This window comes from Oratosquilla oratoria, chromosome 7 (assembly GCF_046742065.1).
Source record: "Oratosquilla oratoria isolate Oo_2021 chromosome 7, ASM4674206v1, whole genome shotgun sequence".
Taxonomy (NCBI): Eukaryota; Metazoa; Arthropoda; class Malacostraca; order Stomatopoda; family Squillidae; genus Oratosquilla; species Oratosquilla oratoria.
In genome coordinates, this window is record NC_134783.1 from 31,276,966 (window position 1) to 31,286,965 (window position 10,000).

Genomic DNA, 10,000 nt, shown 5'->3' on the forward strand with positions numbered 1-10,000 from the left:
CACCATACTTCTCAGACACCTCATCTCAAACACACAAAAAAGCAATACATGTAATACACTTGGCGAGGTCACCTTGCGAGCTACTCTCATTCTCCTGTCACAGTTACCCAAATGACCTAATGTCTGGGATTTTGTCTTGGCGTGGGTGTGGATGAAAAGTCCCACTCTCGCTCCTGATCATAACCTTTCCTAGGTATTCGCCTGCTGTCGGATGTCTGTTCCGCTTCTCCCTTCCCTTGGCCCTCTGAAAATGGGGGTAAAGTGTGGCGGATCTGTTTATGTTGTTTTCGTCAAAAGCCCCGCTTCCAAAAACACCCTGCTACCCTTCTTGTTGCTTTTGTACAAAACATCCGGGCCCTGCCAGTCAAGCTCATGATGATAATCGTCACAATGTTTGAATATCACTCATGTTTACTGCTCTGCGGTGTTCTTGCAGTCTCATGGCCAGCTTTTTCCCCGTTTCCCCAACGTAGTGCGCATTATACTCCATACATTTCAGCTACTAGAATGACCCTGCTTGGCCCTCCTTGCACTCTCAATCTTTGACCATCGTTAGAACACCGTGTAAGGTGTTGCTTGGTTTATGTGCCACACCTACCCCATGTCTCTGAAGCAGTCTTGCCGTAATCTCAGAAGCTCCCTTCACGTAAGGGATCGTCACCCTTGTTGTTGCTTGTGGTATCGCGCTTCGGTTGCTTTCCCTTTGTGGTGCCACTCACCTTCCTCACCACTTGGTTTGGGTACCTATTGGCCCGGAATACCTTTCTAAGCCTGTTCTCTTCTTTTAGTGAGTGATCCGGTAAACACATTCTTTCTGTCCTGCTCCACAACGTCTTCACCACAATCCAGGTGTTGCCCTCGTCATCCAACAAGCGGTCAGTGTGCGTAGACTTCCTATAAGTATTAGTGGATAACGATTTTTCGTTACGCGTCACCAGTACAAGAAACGGCAAAGTTTGTGCCTTGGTCACTTTGTATTTCTTTGGGAAAGCCCATCAAAGAAAAATAATTATTTTACAACCATTTGAGACCTAATGTTTTTCAGTGGAATTGCTTCGGGGAATCTGGTACTGAGACTCATGATTGTCAACAAGAACTTGTGTACTTTCTTTGAAGGAAGTAACGGTCCTACGCAATCTATGATAATTTTGGAGAAGGTTTCTCCCATAGCAGGAATAGGTTGTAAGGGCACTTTAGGAACGGGCTAATTTGGTTTGCCTAACATCTGACATGTGTGACATTGTTTGCAGTAAAGTGGTATTTTTTTTTTTCTGGTGTGAGGCCAATGTAAATGTCTCGTGATGTGTGCCAATGTTTTTCGGACTCCTTGATGGCTTGCCAAAAGAGTGTCATGGGCCAACTGCAGGAGTTGTGACCTCATGCATGGGGAAATAACAATTTGATATCTGGCTTGCCAAAGCTGGTCCAGAGGGACATTAGGCGCTAGCCATTTGCGCATTAAAATACCTTGTTCAAAGTAATAACATCGTGATATTGTCTCGGATTGCGTTTTGGTCACACATTGATCCCAAAGAGGAGAAAAGATCTCACCCTCTTTTTGGCCTTTAATTAATGATTCCCTAGTAACAGTAGAAAGGGAAGTATTTGTAATGGAAACAGCCTTACTGTCTTCCAGGAAACATGTATAAATACCCAAGGATTCTATTTCCTCGGCATGTGTACTATCTGTGTTTGTATTGTCTTGTGAAATGTGAACTTTTTGTACAGCATTTTGTTTTCTTGTTTGAGACCTAGTTACAGCACATACAGAATAAATAGATGGATCTTCTAGTGATGTCTTATCAATAATTAGGTCATAAGTGAAAATAGGGGAATTTACCTTCCTAACTGCTGGGTCATTTGAGAATAACAGTTGAATGCCGAGCACTGGCATTTCATCAATTGCAGCTACAACTACATCTCCATTGATTATGTCAGTTTTTAAGAACACTTTGTGAATTGGGAGGTTTCTAATTACTGCTACGCTGTCTTTAATGACATCCTGATTCAAGCAAGACTCAGAAGGATTTGGTAATGTGTGAACCAACGTTAGTTTGAATAGCCCCTGTATCTCTAAAGACGAAGATGGGTTTTGACTCGCTATTACAGAAATTAGATATAGTTCCTTTCATCACAAAAGAAGCAAAACAGGGGTCTTGTATGTTTTTCAGTTCAGTCGGTAAAATGTGGTATAGGACGGGAATTGAAGATTCCGTCTGAACTTGTGACGAGGAAATGGGTTTGGACATATTTTGGGAGGACGATTTACTTTGTGAATTGGTCCTAGCTGGACTACAGTAGCTAGTTGGACCTGGGAAATTACTTGAAGCAAGCACTGGTTGAGAACAAGTTTGATTATTGGGCATTTTCCTACATTCAGATAAACTATGTCCAATTTTGAGGTAATACTGCAAGCCAAAGTAAGACTGTGGGAACTATATCTGGAATAGGTCGTTGGATAATACCTATCATTATGAAACTATTTTAAATTCTCTCTTGTTTGCTGATCTCACCTCTCTTTTAAAAGGAGTGGAAGCGTTGTGATAGCTCTGAGATGTTCTGGTGTCATAGTAAGTCTAGTTTATTCTATTTGTTTTGTGAAGAATGAGTGTATATTCATCCGCTATTTTGGCAGTTCTAGCTAGATCAGATGTATTTTTTCCTCAAGATAAACCCTAAGATCTTGATCTAGTTTTTCTTATATTGTTCTAGCCACATTACTTCTCTTAACTTAGCAAACAAACCTGTATTTGTGGCTTTCAGCCTCCTATCTCTATACCTATCATTCTGGGAACTAAATTTTGTGTCTGTATTTTGTGTAGACTTTTTGAAATTTCTAAAATTTAACCTATGAGCCTCCGGAGTAAGTCAGTATGCCGCTAGGACCTGCACTTTTACGTTATCATATTCACAGTCTGCTTCGTTTAGAGATGCATACACTTCTTGAGTTGCACCTACGAACTTTGGACGAGTAAATTCCAACAATTCCTATCTACTTCTAATTGGTTCAGAATATATATATATATGTATATATATATATATATATATATATATATATATATATGTATATAATATATATATATGTATATGTATATATATATATACATATATATATGTATATATATATATAGATATGTATATATATATATTTATATATATATTTATATATATGTATATATATATATATATATATATATATATATATATATATATATGTAAACTTTGGTTCATCTTCTGAAAATTTTGGCAGAAGACTAATGTACTTAGAAATCTTGAAGGACTCCACTTCCCTCTTAATGGTAGTTTTAATTTCAGTCTAGATTCGAGCTAATTCCACCTCCTTGTCATCCTCAGCTTTAAGTTTGTCAGCCTCAATTCTTTCCGTTTTGATTTGTATGATGGCCTCAATTTTCAGTATTTCCATTTCCGTCTCTATCTTTAACTTTTTCAACATGATCTGTCCATATGTCTCTTGAACAATGTAAATATGACCTAAGACATTTCTATTTAATATCTCCTCTTCAACTAGATTTTTAACTATTGAAAAAATATTTCTTTTTCTTCCCAGCATCTAACGCTAGATTGCATTCTGTGGCAGTTGATATTTAGCAGTATCTTCTAAAATATCAATGGAGAGATTCTCCACAAATTGTTTTTCGAAAGACATTTTCCCACAAATATGTAATTCCAACAAGCAGTTTAGTCACTACCTGAATTCTCTTTTCGCCCTGTCAAGGGTCGCCAAATTTCTTGTCACTAGCCACCTATGGGCCAGGCTAGCCGCGATACACACACACACACACACACACACACACACACACACACACACACACACACACACACACACACACACACACACACACACACACACACACACACACACACACACACACACACACACACACACACACACACACACACACACACACACAAAAGTTAAGGCCGTGCGCAGTTCGGACGAGTCACAGAGAGTTCAGGTAGGATAGTTAAATTCTTCGTTAAAATTAATTATTACTTATAAGAAAAAAACACATATAGCATAAATGAACATAGAATAAGAAAAGATAGCAGTAAATGTTACATGAATTATAAGTGGATAACTAATTACCAAGTGGAGTAGCTGGGTGTGCTCTTGTATGCAGTACGTAAAAACAAGTGGACGAAATGAAGTCTTGATTATGGTGTAGGCGAGTCTTGATTCTGGTTGCTAGAAGTCCCACCAAAGGAAAGTTGTTTAGGCCGACCCTCCGGTCTCGGAACAAATGGGTTGTTTGAGATGAGGCTGATGCACGATAACTTCTAGTAAGGGAATCTTCTTTTAATCGGGAACACGTAAGAAATTGGTTGATGTTTCTTAGTTGAGAAATAACAGAGTGTGTCGACTCGCACTTAGTCCATTAGCAGTCTGGAAATGTCCAAAACAATTCGGAAAAACACGAAGGCTTTACACTTCACGTGGAGATGGGGGGCAATCGTTCTTGTCCAAAGGACTTGTTTAGTGGAGTTGTCGTAATCGACGAATGTAGAGTAAGTTTTACATGGATTCAAATGGGCACTTGGTGTCTGCTTCTTTTCTTGACTTCTCTGTTCTATTCGCAGTGTGGTTCTTTCCGCTTATCTTCTCGGTATTCTCTCTTTAATTGACTCTCTTGTGTCGTTTTCTGCTTCGCCTTTTATAGACCGGGAATGGGTGCTTACGTTTCCCGGGATGCCAAAACGTATCTGAAGAAGGTAGTTTAAGCACCTCCAATCAATGGGAAAACAGGACACGCCTCCGCGCCAAATTATGTAACGTTTCTGAGTTTGGCGTCATCTGACAATACTTAAAAACGTGCCCCCAACAGACGGGTATTGCGCAATGTTTGACATTTAAAGAAATGCATATTATAATGCACACTATATATCATATTTACGCAAGGCATGCCTGAAAAATACAAACAGGAGTATTTATTCACACAAGGGCGTGACACAGTGCAATCACAATTCTATTCACGCTAAGAACGTGACTATATATATATATATATATATATGTAAATATATATATATATATGCATATATATACATGTATATATACATATATGTATATATATATATATATCTCTATATATGTGTGTGTGTGTGTGTGTGTGTGTGTGTGTGTGTGTGTGTGTGTGTGTGTGTTTATATATACATATATGTACATATACACACGTGTATATACATATACATATATATATATATATATATATATATATACTGTATGTGTATATATATATATTTCATTTTATCTTTTGTTTTATTTTTGTTTATTTATTTATATATTTATTTATTTATTTATTTATATATTTATTTATTTATCTATTTATTTTTTGACTGACTAAGATAGGGCCTTCATTTCATGCATGAGTGACCTGAGTTCATACCCCCGGGGTGGACATGAAAAAATGAGTTTTAGCAGTAAAGCTTCATACGTATCTCTATGCGTGTTTTGAACCGGTCAAGCTTGCCTAATGCTTAGTATAGATTACACATACATAGGCAAAACCAGTCCAGCATCTTTCTATCACATGCACACTCTATTTTTACATTAAAACCTTCTGTATACCTTCCCCAGATACTGCCTATCATATCTGGTTGAGATCGGGCTATGCGTGTGTAGCAATAGAAAAGACGCCCTTGGCAATCTTGGGGTCTCCCCTGAGACTCTCTGCCGAGTGCGGGTGGGCTGTCTGCAGTACACTGTAAGAAACAGCCTTCAACCAACTTACTGTAAGACCAATAACGAAAGTAACTAGTAATATAGGTCACATGTGCACCCACGTTATTCATTATCATTTTGGGTTATATGCTGGACTTACAATGGACAGTTATTACCCTCCCAGATAAGAGCTCATAGCTCATATGGTCCGATCTATGGGTAGTATTGTGACCTTACACACACTGGACAACCGTTGCCTTGTGCAAAGGGGAAAACAACGATTTACAGAATCAAAAGAAGTCCACTCGTGATAAGTGGGGTGCAAACTTGGTACTGTAGCGTGACGATTTGCGATGCTAACCGCAACATCTGCAATCCGTATATGGATGGTAAAAAGAAAACACAAATATACTCACCTGAAGAATAATTTCTCTTTTGCAGATATCCTTTACTTCAGTAAATACATCAAACTTAGAAATCTACATAAAGTCATCGACATGGCTACCTACCTGGTAGCTGCTAACATTGATCTATAGCTGTCAGTAGTAGTTGCAGATTGAGTAGATTATTTAAAAAACTCCACTTTGCCCACAGATACTGACAAGTGCTATACTCTGGTTAGAGTATAAGACTAAAGGTATATTCAATTGGTTCATAGTTTATGTATAGAGGATAGATTAGTTACTGGCTTCAGTCATGAATAAACCCTCTGGAAATTGAGTTAACATTCATACAGTAAGTACACCTAACACCATAAAACCGACAACAGAAACGTGATAACAGAAACGCTCTAAACCAGTGTTTTTATGACGAGTCATTGGCCAGAGCTTGATGAAGCTCGAGCCTCCTTTTTCCTTCGGTGGTTCCCCGATCTGTGTTCTTTTATGGGAGCCGGGTTACGGGAAGATTCCCCGAATGTCTGGCCCGAAGACGAACAAAAGATGGAGAAAGGGTCGAAGTGTGATAATTGGGAAACAGGGAAAATGGGGTGGAGGGGATTAGACAATAATGGAAATGTGAGCAACAGGAACTGAGGGATAACTGAGGAAGCGAATGGAGTAAGCGCGTGTCTTGATATTTAGATAAATCTTAACCTCACCAGTTATTGACATATTGGTGAGGTCAAACATGACCATATAATTTTCTATAAAACTGGAGTTGCATTAATACTAAATAACGTGTGTGTGTGTGTGTGTGTTTGTGTGTGTGTGTGTGTGTGTGTGTGTGTGTGTGTGTGTGTGTGTGTGTGTGTGTATGTGTGTGTGCGTGCGTTCATGTATGTGTGCTCTGGACAGGAAAAATAGTTCTGTTCTTCCCCGCTGTTTACCAATACATTCTCTTCCTTACAGGACGATCATCAGCAAGATAATGACAGCAACAACAATACAGAGTCCCCCAACCACTCCCTACCGAGCACATCCTTGGGCGCCCAGACTCCCAGTAATGATAACAACAACAACAACGATAGGGAAGAACAAGTTACCGACGGTCATTTACAACCACCCAAAAAAAAGAATGGCACGGATGAAAGAGGGGGTAGTTCGTGTAGTGGTGGTGAAGGTGGGACTGGAGAAAGAAACGAGAATACAGAGACCCCCTCCATCAATATAACGGCGTCTTCTTCGGCGTCAGCGAGTACAAGTTCCCTTCTGGAGAAGATGCGTCTACTTCAGGAGCTGGGCATTTCGCCAGAGTACCTTCTGGCGACGGGGCTCTTGGACAAAGCTCGTCTGCTGAGTCTCCTCGGCACTGGCGTTCTTGGTATGTATTTGCTTTCACTGTTGTTGTTATTGTTAATTTCACTGTTGTTACTGTTGTTAATGTTGTTGTCGGTCAGCAAACACAGTGTTATGTGGATTACTTTGAAGTTTCAAAGGAAACCGAGTGCTTTCGTCGGATCTTGTCAGAGGCCATCCACCGCAAAGAATGTGATAAGCAGAATAGAGAACGAGACTGGCAACAAGTCCTTTGAGACGGAGGTCAAAGAGCGGTATCTCTTTACCACTCATGTCCAAAAGCAGTCAACAACCTCGCTTGTATCTAAAAAAAAAAAAAAAAAAAAAAAAAAAAAAAATAGAAAAAATAAATAAATATAAAAATGAAAAAAGTAAAGTTATAAATGGTTCTAGGAAGAGTTTTCCGAACAGCACCCTAAGGTTTGGGTGTTTTAATGTGCGTGGATGTGGTACAGATGGGAGTTAATGGGAAGAGATAGGCAGTATGTGAGAAGAAAGATGAATGTGATGGATGTGTTGGCATTGAGTGAAACTAAGTTGAAAGGGAGGGGCAAGTGTGACTTTGGGAGTGTAGTTGGGAGGTTCTCAGGAGTGAAGCAAGGATTAGGGAGAGAAGGGGTGGCTATACTAGTAAGTAAAGAGGTAGGTAAGCGTATGGTGGAGTGGAAGGAGGTTTCTCCAAGATTAATGTGGATGAAGGTGAAACTGGCAAGGGAGTGTGGGTTTTTATAAGTGCATATGGGCCTGGTAGTGAGAAGAGTGTAGAGGAAAGGGAGGCTTTTTGTATGGATTTAAATGAGTGCATAGAGGGATTAGGGGGAAATGTCATTGTAGTGGTATTGAGAGACCTGAATGCTAGGGTAGGAAATGAACCAATAGATGGAATGGTTGGGAAGTGTGGAGTTCCAGGAAAAAATCGTAGTGGAGAGTTGATGGTGAAGATGTGTCTGTCTAGAGAGTTGATGATAGCAAATACAGTGTTGAAGAAGAAAGTCAAGCACAACTACACATGGGAGAGGGTGGTGGATGAAAGGGTGATAGATAGAGCATTAATGGACTATATGGTGGTAATCAGGAGTATAGTAGGAATAATTAAGGATGTATATGTTCTAAGGGGAGAGAGTGGGGGAATATCAGATAATTTTTGGTGGAAGGTAAGTTGAGAGTGGAGGATAGATAGAGAAAGAGGAAAAGAACAGAAGGTAGGGTGGTTCTTAGAGTAAACTGCTTAAATGTGAAAGAAAAGGAGTACAAGAAGAAGCTGAGAGAGGAGTGGGAGGTAGTGAACGACAGAGAAGAACTAGAAGTGAAGGAAGAATGGGGATGTTTCAAGGAGGTAGTCACAAGGTGTGCAAAGTTGGTTTGTGGAACAAGGAGGACGGGTGGAATTAGAAGGTAGGGTAGCAAGTGGTGGATGAGAAAGCAAAGGAGGTTGTAGAAGAGAAAATGCAAGCTTTCACAGATTTGTTACAAAATAGGACGAGAGAATCATATAAGAGGTACAAAGAAAAGAGAAGTAAAGCATAAGATAAAGGAGGCAAAGAGGAGAACAGATGTGAAATGGGTTAAAAATACAACAGAATTTTTTTGAAGTAATAAAAAGATGTTTTGAAAAAAAATTAAAAGAGGAAGAGGAGGTGAATCAAGTAGAGAAGAAAAGGTAAAAGGTGCTAATGGAGAGATGATGATGGAAGAGAAGGTAGTAAGAGGAAGATGGGCAGAGTATTTTAGGGAGTTGCTAAATGTAAAGAAGGATAGGGAGGGAAAGGTAGTTGCAGTGGAATGCGCTATGAAAATGACCGTGATGAGTGGAAAAAATGGAGGAGAAATAAGGAAAGATGAAGTGAAGGTAGTTGTTGAGATGATGAGAGCAGGTAAGGCACCTGGGTTGGATAGATGTCATGTAGAATGCTTGAAAAGAGGAGGTATAGTGATGGACTGGTTGGTGAGGTTATTCAATGTTTGTTTAATGGAAAATAGAGTATCGGAAGACTGGATGAGTGCTTGTATAGTTCCACTTTACAAGGAAAAAGGGGACAAGTGTGAGTGTAGTGGTTTCAGAGGGATCAACTCGTTCAGTGTAGTTGGGAAGGCTTATGAGAGAGTCTTGATTGAGAGAATTAGGAGAGGAACAGAAGGAGTAATTAGCGAGAAACAGTGTGGGTTTAGGACTGGCAGGGTTGCGTAGATCAGATTTTTGTGGTAAGGCAGATATGTGAGAAAGCTTTAGGAAAAGTTAAGGATGTTTTTGGGCTTTTATAGATTTGCAAAAAGGCTTATAACAGGGTAGACAGGGAGGTACTGTGGGAGGTTTTGTAGATATATGGGATAGGGGGAAGGTGTTAAGACCAGTCAAGAGTTTTTACGAGAGTAGTAGAGCTTGTGTTAGGATTAGAAGTGGAGAGACCTAGATATGGACCAAAATGTCTCCTGTCGGCATGCTCCGCCTTTGTAACATGGAACATATGAGAGGAAGAGAGAAGAGAAGGGGTTTGAATGTGTTTGAGATAAAATGGCTGAGAAGCATGATATGGGTTACTAGGCTGGATAGAGTGAGAAATGAGGAGGTAAGGAGGAGAACGGGGGT

The 10,000-nt window shown here is 39.7% G+C and overlaps 1 protein-coding gene across 5 annotated transcripts in view; it reads left to right on the forward strand.

Moving 5' to 3' along the window:
* The window catches only part of LOC143027036 (uncharacterized), a 106,338-nt gene that overhangs the window by 51,606 nt on the left and 44,732 nt on the right, over positions 1–10,000 (forward strand). For all 5 annotated transcript variants that reach the window (XM_076187889.1, XM_076187885.1, XM_076187890.1 and 2 more), the window contains one exon: positions 7,027–7,438. In XM_076187889.1, the coding sequence (XP_076044004.1) occupies positions 7,027–7,438 (412 nt within the window). The remainder of the gene's footprint in view (positions 1–7,026; positions 7,439–10,000) is intronic.